At 27.3% G+C, this 19,126-nt stretch overlaps 3 protein-coding genes across 3 annotated transcripts; all 3 read left to right on the top strand.

Moving 5' to 3' along the window:
- The first annotated feature begins 9,406 nt into the window (after positions 1-9,406).
- Positions 9,407-12,079, top strand: LOC124918198 (sugar transport protein 4-like). Its single transcript, XM_047458402.1, has 3 exons — positions 9,407-9,725; positions 9,946-10,575; positions 11,552-12,079. The coding sequence occupies exons 1-3, from the start codon at positions 9,417-9,419 to the stop codon at positions 12,014-12,016; spliced, it is 1,404 nt and encodes a 467-aa protein (XP_047314358.1). The 5' UTR covers positions 9,407-9,416; the 3' UTR covers positions 12,017-12,079.
- A 1,049-nt stretch (positions 12,080-13,128) lies between these two features.
- On the top strand, positions 13,129-14,799 carry LOC124918199. The gene is made up of 3 exons (XM_047458403.1): positions 13,129-13,230; positions 14,404-14,455; positions 14,533-14,799. Exons 1-3 carry the CDS (start codon positions 13,158-13,160, stop codon positions 14,687-14,689), a joined length of 282 nt encoding a protein of 93 aa, XP_047314359.1. The 5' UTR covers positions 13,129-13,157; the 3' UTR covers positions 14,690-14,799.
- A 1,903-nt stretch (positions 14,800-16,702) lies between these two features.
- Positions 16,703-18,212, top strand: LOC124918196 (pre-mRNA-splicing factor ISY1 homolog). Its single transcript, XM_047458400.1, has 2 exons — positions 16,703-17,746; positions 17,909-18,212. The coding sequence occupies exon 1, from the start codon at positions 16,841-16,843 to the stop codon at positions 17,741-17,743; it is 903 nt and encodes a 300-aa protein (XP_047314356.1). The 5' UTR covers positions 16,703-16,840; the 3' UTR covers positions 17,744-17,746; positions 17,909-18,212.
- Positions 18,213-19,126: the final 914 nt, after the last annotated feature.

The following is a 19,126-nucleotide window of genomic DNA, read 5'->3' on the forward strand; positions in this document are numbered from 1 at the left end:
TTGTTTATTTGATTTATAGGAATAATTAGATAGAAGATGTAATTATTATTGTGAGTTGCATTTATGAAGTATATGCTTCAGGATATTCGTGGTGCTTTAATTAGAATACAATGAGATAGGTCTGACAGGAAGAAGGAAGCTGAAGTTAAAGCTTTAGTTCATTCTGGTGGAACTATACATCAACGTTATTCAATTTCTATAGAAAAAACAAATGGATAGGTAAATAATATGTACTATTCTTTTTTCCAATTAACAACAAGAGAATCAAGGAAACCTATCTTAACAAAATGTTTGTTATTTGATTCTCAAATTTGGGTTGTTTTTATTAAATAAGTTTTGAAATTAGCTCATCTTGGTTAGGCAAGATGTGAGATTAAAATTTATTCAAACCTTAGACGATTTTCCTCGATGTGCCGAACGTGCTAGACGTACTTGTCGTGCTGATTTTGTCAGACGTACCTGTCGTGCCGATTGTGTCAGACGTGCCAATCGTTCCAGACGTGCCGACGATCTTTACTCCGACCACGTTTCCCGTAATAGACTACCAAATTAACTGAATCGCGTGACCGAGCAACTATGCCGAACATGCCGACCGTGTCGAACGTGTCGATCGTGCCAAACGTGCCGACGATCTTGATTTCGACGCGATTCTTGATTGAATATGAGAATGTGCACATATTTGGGGAAGAAATTCAAGATTCCATCACTATAAAATTCTCGCCGAAAATTTTTAGAATTTTTCTCTCTAGTTTATAAATAATATTTATCAAACTCCACCGGTGCGAGTCATTTGAAAAGAGTACGTTTATGAGATATTCTAGTTCTTTATAATTCAAAATAATAATAATAATATTTATAAATAATATAATTATATCTATTTTTTAAAATAAAATAGTAGTAATAATAATAATAAATTGTATATAAATTAATTTATTAAAGATTTTTTTTCTTTTACAAAAAAGATTTATTTCAGTGTTATTATTTATATGTATTTTACATTATGGTTGAATGTGGAGCTGAAATATTAAGATTTAATTGTTTTAGTTCATATCAAATTATACATATTTTTTCAATTTTAATCATGAGTAGGTTAGTTCAGCGTATTTAATCTATTTCGGGTTGATCATTTGGTTCGATTTAAAACCATTCGTTTAACAATTTAATCAAATTGTTTACACATAAACAAGTTCAATTTTAACACTAAAATGTATAATTATACTGTTAAATTCAATTTGAGAAAATGTATAAATGGGTTGAATAATAAACAAAAAATTCTATTATAAAATATATATTTATATTGTAGAGTGTTACATTCTACATGCAGATCAGATCTTCTGCTACCGAATTGGGTGTTCCCCTGTTACAGACCAATCAAAACTCAGCATTATTATTATATTAATAAATTAAAATTTGGTTGAAAGAAAGAGAACCCGGAACCCGTATTTTATTCCGGGTTCAGCAGAAACAGAAATGAGTGAAGCTTCCTTCGCTTCACTCTGTTTTACATGACCTTTGAAGAGACAGTCTACACTGTTTTACATAAGGTTGTCCATGTAAAACTGATTGATATATATTCACTCAGGTGAATATAAAATACATTCATATAAAATCAGTTTATATGATAGAAGTGAAGCAAATTTCACTTGATATTAAATTTGTAAGATATTTAAATAAATTTACTTTAATTATTTTATATGATTATATATTAAATATATATATATATATAAACATGTTCAAATTTTTTTTTGTAATATATTTAAATAAATTTATAAAACAAAATATTTTAAAATTTATTTGTAAGATATTTTTAAAAAAAATATTTAAATTATTTTATATTTTATATAATTATATATTAAATATATGTAAATGTTCATGTAAAACCACTAACACATTTATGTAAAAACATTTATACGTTAATGTAAAAGTATTTATGCATTCATTTAAGTCTGTAAAAAATATAAAAAGAAAACAAGCGCTACCAAGTGAAGCTAGCTTCACCTGAGTATTTACAGCGCTCAAATGAGTGAAACAAGCACTAATAGGCGAAGCTTGCTTCACTCAATATTTACCGCACTGATAGAAGTGAAGCAAACTTCACTTGATATTTACATTTGTAAGATATTTAAATTAGTTTATTTTAATTATTTTATATGATTATATATTAAATATATATATATATATAACAATATATTCAAAAATATTTGTAATATATTTAAATAAATTTGTAAAACAAAATATTTTTAAATTTATTTGTAAGATATTTAAAAAAATTATTTAAATTATTTTATATTTTATATAATTATATAATTATATATTAAATATATATAAATGTTCATTTAAAACCATTAACACATTTATGTAAAAATATTTATATGTTCATATAAAAGCATTTATGTCTTCATGTAAGTCTGCAATAGAATAAAAAAAAAACAAGCTCTACCAGGTGAAGTTTGCTTCACCTGGGTATTTACAGCGCTCAAATGAGTGAAACAAGCACCACCAGGTGAAGCTTGCTTCACTCAATATTTACAGCACTGATAGAAGTGAACTAAACTTCACTTGATATTTACATTTGAAAGATATTTAAATTAATTTATTTTAATTATTTTATATGATTATATAATAAATATATATATATATATATATATATATATATATATAACATGTTCAAAAAATTTTGTAATGTATTTAAATAAATTTGTAAAACAAAATATTTTTAAATTTATTTGTAAGATATTTTAAAAAATTATTTAAATTATGTTATATTTTATATAATTATATATTAAATATATATATAAATGTTCATGTAAAATCATTAATACATTTATGTAAAAACATTTATATGTTCATGTAAAAACATTTATACCTTCATATAAGTCTGCAAAAAAAAAAAAAAAAACAAGCACTACCAGGTGAAGTTTGCTTCACCTGGGGATTTACAGTGCTCAAATGAGTGAAACAAGCACTACCAGGTAAAAATTGTTTCACTCAATATTTACAGCACTGATAGAAGTGAAGTAAACTTCACTTGATATTTACATTTGTAAGATATTTAATTTAATTTATTTTAATTATTTTATATGATTATATAATAAATATATATATATATAACATTTTCAAAAAAATTTGTAATATATTTAAATAAATTTGTAAAACAAAATATTTTCAAATTTATTTGTAAGATATTTTTAAAAAAAATATTTAAATTATTTTATATTTTATATAATTATATATTAAATATATGTAAATATTAATGTAAAACCACTAACACATTTATGTAAAAACATTTATACGTTCATGTAAAAGTATTTATGTCTTCATGTAAATCTGCAAAAGAATAAAAAAACAAGCGCTACCAGGTGAAGCTAGCTTCACCTAGGTATTTAAAGCGCTCAAATTAGTGAAACAAGCACTACCAGGTGAAGATTGCTTCACTCAATATTTACAGCGTTGATAGAAGTGAAGCAAACTTCAATTCTTGATATTAAATTTGTAAGATATTTAAATGAATTTACTTTAATTATTTTATATGATTATATATTAAATATATATATATATATAAATATGTTCAAATTTTTTAGTAATATATTTAAATAAATTTGTAAAACAAAATATTTTAAAATTTATTTGTAAGATATTTTAAAAAAAAAATATTTAAAATATTTTATATTTTATATAATTATATATTAAATATATGTAAATGTTCATGTAAAACCATTAACACATTTATGTAAAAACATTTATACGTTAATGTAAGCATTTATACCTTCATTTAAGTCTGCAAAAAATATAAAACAAAACAAGCCCTACCAGGTGAAGCTAGCTTCACCTGGGTATTTACAGCGCTCAAATGAGTGAAACAAACACTACCAGGTGAAGCTTGCTTCACTCAATATTTACAGCGTTGATAGAAGTGAAGCAATTCAAAATTTTTTATAATATATATAAATAAATTTGTAAAACAAAATATTTTAAAATTTATTTTTAAGATATTTAAAAAAAATATTTAAATTATTTTATATTATATATAATTATATATTAAATATATATAAATGTTTATGTAAAACCATTAACACATTTACGTAAAAGCATTTATATGTTCATGTAAAAGTATTTATGTCTTCATGTAAGTCTTCAAAAGAATAAAAAAAAAAAAAACAAGTTACCAGGTGAAGCTTGCTTCACCTGATATCGCTTGTTTTTTTTATTCTTTTTGCAGATTTACATGAAGGCATAAATGCTTTTACATAAACGTATAAATGTTTTTACATAAATATGTTAGTGGTTTTACATGAACATTTATATATATTTAATATATAATTATATACAATATAAAATAATTTAAATATATATATTTTCTAAATATCTTAAAAATAAATTTTAAAATATTTTATTTTACAAATTTATTTTAATATATTAAAAAAATTGAATATTTTGTTTTACAAATTAATTTAAATATATTTACAAAATAATTTAAATATCTTACAAATGTAAATATCTAGTGAAGTTTGTTTCACTTTTATCAGCGCTGTAAACATTGAGTGATGCAAACTTCACCTGTTAGTGTTTGTTTCACACATTTGAGCGTTGTAAATACCCAGGTGAAGCTAGCTTCACTTGATAACGCTTGTTTTTTTATTCTTTTGCAGATTTACATGAAGGCATAAATGTGTTAGTGGTTTTACATGAACATTTATATATATTTAATATATAATTATATAAAATATAAAATAATTTAAATATATTATTTATTAAATATCTTACAAATAAATTTTAAAATATTTTGTTTTACAAAAATTTTTAAATATATTAAAAAAAAAATTGAACATGTTGTTTTATATATATATATATATATATTTAATATATAATCATATAAAATAATTAAAGTAAATTCATTTAAATATCTTACAAATTTAATATCAAGTGAAATTTGTTTCACTTCTATTAGTGCTGTAAATATTGAGTGAAACAATCTTCACCTAGTAGTGCTTGTTTCACTCATTTGAGCACTGTAAATCCCTAGGTGAAGCAAGCTTCACCTGGTAGTGCTTGTTTTTTTTTTTTTGCAGACTTACATGAATGTATAAATGCTTTTACATGAACATATAAATGTTTTTACATAGATGTGTTAATGATTTTACATGAACATTTATATATATTTAATATATAATTATATAAAATATAAAATAATTTAAATAATTTTTTTAAATATCTTACAAATAAATTTAAAAATATTTTGTTTTACAAATTTATTTAAATATATTACAAAAACAAATTGAATATATTGTTATATATATATATATATATATATATATATATATATATATTTAATATATAATCATATAAAATAATTAAAATAAACTAATTTAAATATCTTACAAATGTAAATATCAAATGAAGTTTGCTTCACTTCTATCAACGCTGTAAATATTGAGTGAAGCAAGCTTCACCTAGTAGTGCTTGTTTCACTCATTTGAGCGCTGTAAATACCCAGGTGAAGCTAGCTTCACCTGGTAGCGCTTGTTTTCTTTTTATATTTTTTGCAGACTTAAATGAATGCATAAATGCTTTTACATTAACTTATAAATGTTTTTACATAAATGTGTTAGTGGTTTTACATGAACATTTACATATATTTAATATATAATTATATAAAATATAAAATTATTTTTTTAAAAAATATCTTACAAATAAATTTTAAAATATTTTGTTTTATAAATTTATTTAAATATATTACAAAAAAAATTTGAACATGTTTATATATATATATATATATATAATCATATAAAATAATTAAAGTAAATTCATTTAAATATCTTACAAATTTAATATCAAGTGAAGTTTGCTTCACTTCTATCATATAAACTGTTTTTACATGAATGTATTTTATATTCACCTGAGTGAATATATATCAATCAGTTTTACATGGACAACCTTATGTAAAACAGTGTAGACTGTCTCTTCAAAGGTCATGTAAAACAGAGTGAAGTGAATAAAGTTTCACTCATTTCTGTTTCTGCTGAACCCGGAATAAAATACGGGTTCCGGGTTCTCTTTCTTCCTTTTCAACCCAATTTTAATTTATTAATATAATAATAATGCTGAGTTTTGATTGGTCCGCAACATGGGAACACCCAATTCGGTAGCAGAAGATCTTATCTGATTCTACGTGACATAGACAATAACATTTACTCTATTTAAAAAATATTTAATAATTTATATTTTTTTCAACTTTTTTATTATTAAATTATTATAAATGTTTTATATATATATATATATATAAAACATTTATAATAATTTAATAATAAAAAAGTTGAAAAAAATATATATATATATAATGATAGAAGGAGAATTTTGTGTATGAGTTAGAATAATGTGACAATAAATAAGTGAACTTGAAATCTAACTAGAGGTAAATTTTATTTTTCAGCTCACTATGGTTAATATATATATAAAAAAAATGAAAAAAATATAATTTTTTATTTGTGGTTGAGCTAAATAATTTATTTTCTCCTATTAATTAAAAATTAAAAAATAATTTTTAATAACAAAAATAATTCAAACTAGAATAAATAAAGATTAATTATATTATATTTAATTAAAAATATTCACTTATTAATGCTTTATTTTAAATTAATAGATCGCACACTACATATGAAATATACTTATCCAAAAAATATAATTAAAATATTTTTCAAAATTGTATTATCTCAATATTTAATCTTACAAAAATTAAACAAACCTAATATAATCAAAAAATTGTCTTTAATCATTACTTAACAGTAATTACTTATAGTCTTCTAGTCAACATGTTTATATCCTAAATTTCATAAAATAGATAAATTTAAAATAAAATATAATTTAGAGTAAAAATAATATAATTTAATAAAAATAAATAAATAAGTAAAACATAATAAATTAAATCCTTTCTTACCTAACATTTATAGTTGATTTATTCACAATTTAATCAATAAAATATTGTTTTATCATGGTGGGTGCACAACTTTCATCCTATTTTATATATTTATATATTTTGTTATTTAATTTATTAAACTTTTTAATATTATATTAAAAAAATTATAATTTAATATTTATTTTTATTATTTAATTTATTCATTAATCTCAAAAACAAATCAATAAGTTATTAAACAATAATATATAAATACAAATACTTATGTACTGAGATAAATTATTAATTTTAGTCAACAAATCAAATATTCTTCCACCTTATCAACAATTATATATATATATATATATATAAGGGAAAAAGGGAGGGAAATGTGGGGAAAAAGAGATTAAAAAAAGAATTTTTTTTATATTTTAACCAATTAAATAATCATCAGTAATTGGTGAGGGAATGAAAATGAGACTTGAAAAATAATAAAAAAATTCTCACTTTTCTAATTTCATTTTTCTCTCATCCCTTCTTCCAATTTTTCATATATATTTAAAAACAGTTATTAATTGTAATTATAAAATTTAATAATAAATTTTATAGTCTCTTTCTATAAAAGTTTTTTTAAAGTTACATTTTATTATATGTTTACTCACAACTATTTAAAAAGTTTTTAAACTAAAAAGTAAAAGATATTATAAATATATATTATATGAAAAGTGAGTTTAAAATAAAAAACAATGATTCTTTTACATGATAAAAATAATTAAAACATGAAAAAGTCAAACTTATTCAATTTTTTTACTTTTAGAATTCAAATGATTTATCTATCATCTTATTTGATCATGCCTATAAATAGCAATAAGTATTACATGAAATTATACAAAAAGAAGTTAATTACATATACATTAATTGAGAAAGATGAGTTCTATTCTAAAAATGTCTCTTTTGCTTCTCCTTGTTATTGCTGCAACTCCATTGTTTGGTAAATATTTTCTCTTTTTCTTATTTTTCTTCCTATTTTGTATTATTTCTAAATATAGATTGTGTTCATCAGAAATTTCAATGGTTGAAGGAGGACATCCACCAGTGGGTTGCAAGACTGTAAAAGATTGTAGGCCTTTAGTACCATGGTGTTTACCATATACACCCTATTGCGATATTAATGGGTCGTGTACCTGCCACTCTAGTGGATTTAAAACATCGGCAGTCGCAGATCCACCAACATCGTAGACAATCGATTTTTAGAAATGTTGAACTAAAATATTATGTTTTTATCTTTCACAAACCAATGAATAATATCAAATAATATTTTTGGTTTGATGTTCTTTCTTGAAAGCTATTTGAATCTGAATATTTACCATGTTTGTTGCAAATGTCAAATTATTAATGTATTAAAAAAATGTTTGATTTTTGTTTTTGAAAAAAAAAATATCATTGGAAATCTTTTTTTAAACCAAGTCATTTCGAAATCTTCATAAGCATCAATCCTAATGTATTAAAATTAATTTTTTTTTCACTTTTAATTTAGCCCATAAACTTTTATTCTTTTCAGTCTAACCCATTATTCTCTATTGATTGCGGTAATATTTAAAAACTTATTTGTATTGAGATATGCAATGAGATTATGCTAGCTTATACTAGATAATATAGTTACTTTAACAAGAAAAAATGTAAATTTTGTGCTTTTAAGTTTAAGATTTCTTTTAACACAATAGGTAGGGTTAAATAGTAAATGCCTGTTTTTTTTAAATGATAAACTTTTATTCTTTTAATATTTAGTAAGTTTATTAGTTCTCAAGACAAATTTCATAATTTACCCTGAAAAATCCAAAAAAAAAAAAACTCTAGATCTAATTTCATCTCCTTATCTTAATCACACATGATTATGTGGATATTAACATATTTTCCTTAAGAACCAAAGAAATCTCCACAAATTTTTGTCCCCAAATTTAGTAAACTTGAAAAAATATATATATAAAAACCCAAGAATGTCTCTTTGTTGAATTAAAGTGGACAAGGCTTAGCCCTATCCCCAACCTTATGCATGTAGTCCTTTTGCGATTTTACATATTTTTTGTATAGCTTTTCATAGCATTTTTAAATCGCAAAAGGACTCATCAATCACTCCTTCCTATTTTGTTAATGCTGACATTGTTCTAAATAATTTAAATAAAATTAAAAAAAGCATAGAGGAATCCTACTTGAAGGAGAAAATTACAAAATATATATATAACATAAATTGGAGTTCATTTCACAATTATAGTTGGGGTTAATCTTAAAGATGGCCGGAGGAGGGCTCGTTTCTAATGGAGGTTCGGGAAGTTATGAGGGTCGTGTAACGGCATTTGTCATTGTCACATGCGTGATTGCTGCCTCGAGTGGCCTTATCTTTGGTTACGATATTGGTATTTCAGGTACATATATATAAACATGTTTGTTATGATTGTTCATCGAGAAATTGTCATAAGATCGATTAAATAGTAATAACTTATGTATATGCGTAGGAGGTGTAACCTCTATGGATGATTTCTTGGAGAAATTCTTTCCCAATATTTATGCAAAGGAGAAGAGTAATAAAGATGTTAACCAATATTGTAAATTCGACAACCACATGCTCACATTGTTCACGTCTTCTCTTTACTTGGCTGCATTGGTTGCCTCGTTGTTTGCTTCCGCAACCACTAGGGTTTTGGGGCGTAAGGTCTCCATGATTCTAGGAGGCAGCGTTTTCCTTGTCGGTTCTATCTTCAATTGCATCGCCAATAACCTGACTATGCTCATCATTGGCCGTTTGTTGCTTGGAGTCGGCATTGGTTATGCTAATCAGGTAACAATAACATTGTTTTGTGTTTATTTTAAATGAGGAATACGATGAAACTGATAGTTTGTAAGCACACAACGATAAAAACATAAGAATTGTGAAGAAAAATTAATGTGTACGTACAAAGCCAAAAAAAGGGTAATGAGATTCCCGACTCAATCTAGATATGAATTGTTTTTGTGTTAAAGATTGACATTTTACTATAATACATCCATTGGTTATACAGTCCGCGCCATTATATCTTTCGGAAATGGCACCATCGCATATGAGGGGAGCACTTAACATCGGTTTCCAATTGGCCGTCTCGATTGGTATCTTTGCGGCCAACTTAGTAAACTATGGTACATCCCAAATAAAGGGCGACTACGGTTGGAGAATCTCATTAGGTCTAGCCGCGGTCCCCGCTATTATCATGACAATTGGCGCGACTTTCCTTCCCGATACTCCAAACTCCCTCATCGAGAGAGGACAACCGGAAATGGCAAGAGAAATGTTGCAAAAAATTCGTGGTACCACTAACGTGAACGCGGAATTTCAGGATCTAGTCGATGCCACTGAGGCATCGAAGCAGGTCCAACATCCTTGGAGGGACATACTACAAAAGAGGTATAGGCCACAACTCGTTATCGGGGTGTTCATTCCATTCTTTCAACAAATGACGGGTATTAATGTCATCATGTTCTATGCTCCGGTCCTTTTTAAGACATTGGGGTTCGGCGACAATGCCTCGCTCATGAGCGCGGTCATCACGGGCCTAGTGAATGTCTTTGCGACTTTGGTTTCGGTTTTTAGTGTCGATAAGTTTGGACGAAGGGTGTTGTTCATTCAAGGAGGAATTCAAATGTTTATTTGCCAGGTATGGATATATAAGTAATAGACTTTATTTGATGTTACTAGTTAGTATTTCAATTTAATCTAAAAGAATCCACTATTAGATCATAGTCACATTGGTTGAATTATTCTCTCAAATAATAAATACTTTTTATTTATTTTAATATTTATAATTTGGAAAATTTGACGAAATTACCCTAAAAAGGCTATTAAATATGGGGGTGACAAGAGCATAAATTTAGTTGTGCAAATTACCATTTCAAAATATTCTGACGAAATTATTCCCGTCGCGTAACGCGAAGGGCAGCATCGTCTCGCGAAGAAAAAGTCTGCGAAAAGTCCAGAATGATCGTGCCCTTCGCGTTACGCGATGATAATTTAATAGGTTTTTCCTTCGCATGACGATCCTGCCTTTGCGTTACGCGACTGGGATAATTTTGTCAAAATATTTTGAAGTGGTCATTTGCGCAATTAACTAGCGCGTTTAAGACCCTTTTTAGGTCCTTTCGTCCTATTTCCCTATAATTTCGACATCATTCTATCTGAATTTTAACCGGTTTTAAATTCTCTTTATCATCTTACTATCTTTATAATTATTAAATCACTCATTTTAAAAACTAAATACAAAAATATATTTCCTTTATTTTTATTAAATTTAAATAATAAATACAAAACAAATTTTAATAATTAAATCAACTAAAATCCCCCAACTAACATTTTTTTTTATCAAATAGGATTAAATTTTTAAAAAGATACCAAAAAAAAATGAAAAAAACCTAAAAAAACCAAAATCAAGCAAGTTGTAAGTTATGTTCTATAATATAATCTAATTAATCAATCAATTGATTTATCAACATTTTTTCGTCTAAATGCAACTCTAATTCAGAATTTACATTTTTTTTACTTAACTTAATATTCCGAATAAGGTTATTTTTAAATAACCTATTCAATCTATAACTTTTGTGATTTCCTTAAATGAAACAAAACCATATAAATTGCAGATTATAGTTGGAACCCTAATAGGCAAGACATTCGGACTTGGTGGTGAAGGGTCATTCTCCATATTAACGGGAAACATTACTCTCATCATCATATGTCTCTATGTCGCGGCCTTCGCATGGTCATGGGGTCCACTCGGATGGTTGGTTCCGAGCGAGATCTTTCCTTTAGAGACTCGCTCGGCTGGTCAGTCCATCAATGTCTCGGTGAACATGTTATTCACATTCATCATCGGCCAATTGTTTCTCTCTATGTTGTGTCACATGAAGTTCGGACTATTCTTTTTCTTCGCCGGATTCGTCTTGTTGATGACTATTTTTGTCTATTTATTCGTCCCCGAGACAAAGAATGTGCCGATTGAGGAGATGAATTGGGTTTGGAAACAACATTGGTTTTGGGGCAAGTACATTCCGGATGATGCTGTTGGTGTTATCTTCCACAATCATCATGTTCCTAAACCAGTGTAATTTTATTGTATGCTAACAACTATAATATTCATGAAATAAATGGACTTCATTTATTTATTGTTACATGATTTTTCATAGACCTTGAGTATTAATCAACTAATATAACTAAATTATTACTGGTGAAGAATTGAACCGAAATACAAACATCTTAACACCGTTTTAAAACCACTTAACTAGTTGTATTATAAATTTTAAAATATTTAGATACGGAAATATTTAGTATATAATAATTTACTTACTTTTTTGATGTACTTAATCTCAATACAACTCTTACATAAATTTGTCTCTATAACATTGAAGTACGAGAGTACATAAATTTGATTACAAATTTGTAGAGACAACTAGTTATGCTTATGGTTTTATTAGATTTTGAAATAATACTTTATTTAGCGTAAAACTTCATTGGTGTAACACATGTATGACTTTGAACTTTTTCTCCGATATTCAAATTAATGGTTGTTCGAACTCGGTTGAGAAGAGTTCCCTACTCCTTGTGAACATTCATGCCTCTTCTCAGTGGTTGATATGGCTAGCTCAAAAGAAAATGTATTTTCATTGATGGGTTTAGTTTGTGTTAGACAATTCAATTGGAAGAATTTAAGTTGCACACTCATATTCAATATTCAAGTATGAATCTATAAAGGGAACTAATAGTTGAAGCTCAACATAAATAAAATTAAAAATGATTATATATCAAATTGTATGTATCATAATCATTTAAAATTAACAATGTTTAAGAAAATAAATTGAATCAAACTATTTAAAAAGTTCAAACTTTGTTTCCAAAAGAAAGGATAACAAATTAGGAACACGAATATGACGTCATCAGTCACTTGGGTAAGAGAGATAAATATATAAAAAAAAACATCTTCTCCCGAACATAGTTATTTTCTCGATCCTACACATGTGCTAGACCAAATCGAATTCGTGATCTTATTTCTTTATAACTTCGTTACCCAACTCATTTCTTTTTCTAAAATATTTTAATAATATTTAAATTTTTTAAGATTTTGAAATTAGGTATATAATTAAGAATTTCTCCCCTTTCTTCCCTCCATGGACAACTACTTCTTTGAGGGAAAGATTTTAAAATTAGGTCGATAGTTAAATTTTTCTCTCTTTCTTCCATCGAACAGCTGCAATGGCGAGCTCAACCTCTCCTCAAGAACTGGCTCCTTTAGATTCTGAATCTCAGCTATCGTCTCTCCTCGTTGGTAATCTCTGTCTATTTTCCATGAATTATGAAATTTCCGTTTACAAATTGCTTTAGTTGTTCTCTTCTACTTCCTGTATAGCTTTCTTTACCTTCTCCAATGATCGTAGTTAAGTTATTCGGAGATCTTAACTACAGTTATTAACAATGTAGTTCTGATTATGCATTATCCCGTCAATTTCATAGCAATCAGTTGTTATTCAATGATAATAACAAATTCGTGATCTTATATTAGTTGCTAGCTTTTGAATTCGCTTTGTATTTGTTCATTTGATTCAGTATAAATGTATTATAATAATCAATCGCATGAAGGATGTTAGGTTTTTCGATTTCCGTGGTTGAAATTGCTGATATTCTAGTTTCCTGGTTTAAGTTCATATTCAGTGATCCTGATATGAGGTATTTGTTCATTTGATTCAGTATAAATGTATTATAATAAATCAATCGCATGAAGGATGTTAGGTTTTTCGATTTACTTGGTTGAAATTGCTGATATTCCAGTTTCCTGGTTTAAGTTCATATTCAGTGATCCTGATATGAGGTATTTGTTCATTTGATTCAGTATAAATGTATTATAATAAATCAAACGCATGAATGAGGTTAGGTTTTTTCGATTTACTTGGTTGAAATTGCTGATATTCTAGTTTCCTGGTTTCAGTTCATATTCAGTGATCCTGATATGAGGTATTTGTTCATTTGATTCAGTATAAATGTATTATAATAAATCAAACGCATGAAGGATGTTAGGTTTTTCGATTTATTTGGTTGAAATTGTGTTTATCCTTTGCTGATATTCTAGTTTCCCGGTTTCAGATCCTGATATGACATGCTTTTGCTAGTGGTATTTGTTCATTTGATTCAGTAGAAATGTATTATAATAAACCAAACGCATGAAAGATGTTAGGTTTTTCGATTTAATTGGTTGAAATTGTGTTTATCCTTTGCTGATATTCTAGTTTCCTGGTTTCAGATCCTGATATGACATGCTTTTGCTAGTGGTATTTGTTCATTTGATTCAGTATAAATGTATTATAATAAATCAAACGCATGAAGGATGTTAGGTTTTTCGATTTACTTGGTTGAAATTGAATTCTAGTTTCCAGGTTTCAGTTTCCACATTCAGTGATCCTGATATGACATGATTTTCAACTGTGTATTCTGTTCATGGATGCAGAACTTTCACAGCAGGTTCAAGAAGGGATGAGTGCCATGGTGAAGATGATAAAGTGAGCTAACAACTCTATTACAAATATTGATTTCTTGCATCTTCATTTGTATTCTCATGTTTAAAACTGTGTTTTAGTGATGTTGATGATAACTCGAATGGGGTAATGGAAGATATACAAAGGTGTAAAGATAATGCACTTGAAAAGAAGAAGATTCTTGAGGATAAAAAAGATAATCTTTTGAAAGCAGCATTCACAGTTATGGATATGATTAACAATAGGGACATGAGATGAAATCTGTAAGTTCTAATTGCTTGTATCTTACATAATTCATTGAATTAAAGCTTTGTTGAAACTCTGATGCAGGATTTTGTTGAATGTGGTTGAAGGCAATCAACAACAAGGTATGTTTTACCATATTATGATCATACATTGAATGCTTTATATGCAATAACATCAATTAGAAGTTTATAAATAGAGATTTCTATCATGTTAACTTGTATGATTATATCATTTAGTACTTGTAAGAGTAGCATAGTGATCTAATTAGCTGAATCATTATGCAAATATTGAATCAAATTCTGTGGAACCTATTTGGAAACTTTTACTATTGAAAATTTGCACCTAGACATTGAGTAAATGAGTTTTTCCACTCTACCACTAGACATGGCAAATTTCCGGGTTTCGGGGGACTCGGACCCGACCTGAACCGGACCTGAAGTTGCCCCAAAAAATTAGGTTCTTAAATTACCCGAAATATCGGTTCGGAACCGATGGGTACCCGGACCCGATTTTTAATTTTTTTTTTTAGTTATTTAACTCATTAAAATATTTTAAATTTTTATCTATATTTTAAATTTAATTTAGATCAAATTGTACAAAATTTTAATATTTTAAAATATTTTATATTATTAATTGATAAAAAAAATTAATTCATGTGTATTAAGCTTTGAAAAATTACTTAATAAAAAAATTTATAAAATATTATATAAAATAAAATATAACATCAATCATATATTATATAATATATAAATAGATAATATTTAAATATATATATATATATATATATATATATATATATATATATATATTAAAAAAACGGAACCAGGTTCAAGCCTAATTGTCTTTATATTGTATCTCTTCTTCCTTCTTTCTCCAATAACCGAATGCACACAGAATGTTTGTTATCTTTAATTATTGAATTTGTTCGGGTACTCGGAACTGACCTGGAACCAGACTTGAAATTACTCGGAACCAAAAATCAAATATCAAATGAATTACCCGAACCGAATAGTTTGATTCTTTTGAGTACCCGATCCGACGGGCAACGTTGCCATGCCTATCTACCACTCAACAATTAGTCTTACTTAGGAAAAAAAAAATATATATATATATATATATATTGAAAGTGATTTATAATGACTGTTTTAAAGTCATTATCATGTTATTTTATAAATCATGATTCATTATCTAGATTATAATTTTTTTTTTCTGTTAAAATTGTTTTAAAGTTTATTTTTTAGATTATTATAAATTTTTACATAATTACCTAATATAAGAGGGTCATTCAACATAGGTTCAGTTTTCAACTTATTCGAATATTTAGATTTTAGTTTTTGAATTTTTATTTTTTAAGTAAATTCAAAAACCGAACATAAATAGAATAAAACAAACCTATTGGAGTTTTCGAACCAAATTTTACTTCTTTTTTATTATCTTTAATTGTAAAATCAATTTTGAATTTGAAATTTTATTTTTTCAGTTAAGACAACTATAATAATTTAACATAAAAATAAATTAAATAAATTATTACATATAATTATTATATTTAAAATATTATCCATTAAAGTTCCTATCTATTATTTTGCTACCAAAATTTAGATTTACATGTTTCACTCTATTTATTATTAAAAAATATATTATACAACTTATTTACAAATAATAAAAAATTACTTTCTTCAATATTTTCAAACTCAATATAATAAAAACAAAAATTAATGAGATATATAACTTTTATATTTGAAAGAAAATATTAATTTATATTAATATAATATAATATTAAAAAATATTAAATTTTGAATTGCCTTATTTTAGAAATTAAATTTTTTATTTTATAAAAATCACAAAAAGGGTAAAGATTTAATCAAATATTTCATCAAAATTTAATTTAATATATATATATATTTTATCTATAATAGGTTTCATATCAAATATAAATAAAATTATATTTATTTTTTAATTTCATAAATAAAGCTTCCTAAAAAGAAATATATTCTTTCAAAACCACACAGACCTTCGATAAACCTAAAAACCTCTTCCATCTAAAACACTATCCCCGACTACGGCTTCTCTCTCTAGAGCTCTCTGGTTTTAGGGTTCTTCGTTGCCGATCTACTTTTCAATACTTCAAATCATCACTCTAGGGTTTTCAATCATACTGCAAAGATGGCTCGTAACGAAGAGAAAGCGCAGTCGATGCTCAATCGATTCATTACTATGAAAGCCGAGGAAAAGAAGAAGCCAAAGGAGCGTCGTCCTTACCTCGCTTCAGAATGTCGCGATCTAGCAGAGGCAGACAAATGGAGACAGCAGATCATGCGTGAGATTGGCCGAAAAGTAGCCGAGATCCAGAACGAAGGCCTTGGTGAACATCGACTTCGAGATATCAACGATGAGATCAATAAACACATACGTGAGAAATTTCACTGGGAACGTCGAATCGTGGAGCTTGGAGGACCGAATTACACAAGATCTATGGCTAAAATGACTGATTTAGATGGTAATATTATTGATGTACCAAACCCTAGCGGTCGTGGTCCTGGCTACCGTTATTTCGGTGCTGCTAAGAAACTTCCCGGTGTGAAAGAACTGTTTGATAAGCCTCCTGAGCTTCGAAGACGGAGAAATCGACATGATATATATAAGAGAATTGATGCAAGGTATTATGGATATAGGGATGATGAAGATGGTATTCTTGAGAAGTTGGAGGGACCTGCTGAGGAGAGGATGAGGAGAGAGGCGGTGGCGGAGTGGAAAGCTATGGAAGAGATTAAGAGGGAGGCGAGAAAGGGGGTGAAAAGTGGGGAAGAAGCGGTTGTGGCTCCATCGTTGGCTGCAAAGATTTTGTATGAGGAGGAAGAGGATGTTGTGGAAGAGGAGAGGCAAGAGAAGGAGAAGGCGGAGAGGGAGAAAGAAGAGTTTGTGGTGCATGTTCCATTGCCGGATGTGAAAGAGATTGAAAGAATGGTGGTGGAGAAGAAGAAGAAAGAGCTTTTGAGCAAATACACTAGTGAGAATCTTTTGGATGAGCAAACTGAAGCTAAATCTATGCTTAATATTCATCAATAGATGGTGGGTTTTCGATCTCTAGTATTTTCCCTTTGTGTTTTGATTCCCACTAACTGAATCTAGATGTTATTTTGATCATATTGTTAATTGTTGTTAGTAACAATGAGTTGAAGGAAACAAATTGAACTGATTCATAGTAATGATATGTTGTCTTTGTGAAACTAGGTGATAAAATACGAGTGAAGATCCTGTTGAGTTAGAAGAAATGCAGACATATGCGAGCAATTGACGAGGAAGAGGAGAAGGGTATGATCAGTATTCAGCATTTGATGGTAACACCACCACCCATTAATCTTGTAGCTTTTCACATCAATTATGGTTTGCATATTTACCTTGTATAACTTAGAACTTTTCTAGTTATAATGGTGATAACAGTATTATAATTGCTTAGCTGCATATAACAACAATATAGTTGAACAATGCTGATGGGATTTGAAAGCTGATATCCATGTTTTTTAGTCACTAGATATGGTCTTCTCTTGTGAAATGTGTTCATTAGCTTTAGTAACTCTTGTAAGGGCTAATTAATTCACTCTTAAAGAACCATTTTTTTTTCAATGTCATCAAATGATTTGATTTCCCTTGCATAAAGATATAACTTCAATCTTAATCAGCATGGATTTTAAAGTCTTTATTTTGATAGCCAACTATAAAGGATTTAGACCCATTAATCAATTTAGTGTGATTCTTTGGCAATAAACTATGAGACCCATTTTCCTTTCCATTCACTCATTGGTTTTGTCGAGTGGATCCTCCTTTAAAAGAACCTCAATAAAAGAAACAACCTGATGTTCACAATGTAAGTCATGCTCCTCTTCTAAGTGCATGGGTACTTAAGGAGCTGTAACTTCTCGAGTCGGCTACTTGTTAAAAGACTCAATTGTACACTATCATGTAGTCTCTTGTTTTCAAAAGGTAAGTTGTATCTTCTACATATACAAAAAAAAGTATGCTTTTCACATTATACAAGGATTCCACGAGGTACCAACATAATTTAAATTTATACATTCATTTACCTTACATTTACTGTTTTTCAATCGGAAGTGGGATAATAGTGACATTTTTGTTTCATTAAGGCCTATTTTTTAGTGTCACCTTATAAAGAAGATATAATATCAGTCAACCAATGCAATTTTATAAAAGAAATGGTAGGATAACTGTGAACAAATGGGTAAATTCATCAACCCAAATTAGGGCATAACACTTTATTTAACCCAAACTAAATTTTGGTTTTTTAGTACAATTAATATGTTTTTAGTTTTGGTCAGACACATTTTAAACGTGTTTAACAAGGATTTGAATTGTTTTATCATGTTCAACACATATTTGATCCGATCAATACATTTTGACTTGTATTTGACTCGTTTTTTTAACTTTAACTTG

Source organism: Impatiens glandulifera, unplaced genomic scaffold (assembly GCF_907164915.1).
Source record: "Impatiens glandulifera unplaced genomic scaffold, dImpGla2.1, whole genome shotgun sequence".
Lineage (NCBI taxonomy): Eukaryota > Viridiplantae > Streptophyta > Magnoliopsida > Ericales > Balsaminaceae > Impatiens > Impatiens glandulifera.

Coding starts and splice junctions, on each gene's coding strand:
- LOC124918198 (XM_047458402.1), top strand. CDS start 9,417: ATGGATGATTTCTTGGAGAAATTCTTTCCCAATATTTATGCAAAGGAG. Junction 9,726..9,945: donor GCATTGGTTATGCTAATCAG/GTAACAATAACA, acceptor TTGGTTATACAG/TCCGCGCCATTATATCTTTC. Junction 10,576..11,551: donor TTCAAATGTTTATTTGCCAG/GTATGGATATAT, acceptor TATAAATTGCAG/ATTATAGTTGGAACCCTAAT.
- LOC124918199 (XM_047458403.1), top strand. CDS start 13,158: ATGGCGAGCTCAACCTCTCCTCAAGAACTGGCTCCTTTAGATTCTGAA. Junction 13,231..14,403: donor GCTATCGTCTCTCCTCGTTG/GTAATCTCTGTC, acceptor TCATGGATGCAG/AACTTTCACAGCAGGTTCAA. Junction 14,456..14,532: donor GCCATGGTGAAGATGATAAA/GTGAGCTAACAA, acceptor ACTGTGTTTTAG/TGATGTTGATGATAACTCGA.
- LOC124918196 (XM_047458400.1), top strand. CDS start 16,841: ATGGCTCGTAACGAAGAGAAAGCGCAGTCGATGCTCAATCGATTCATT.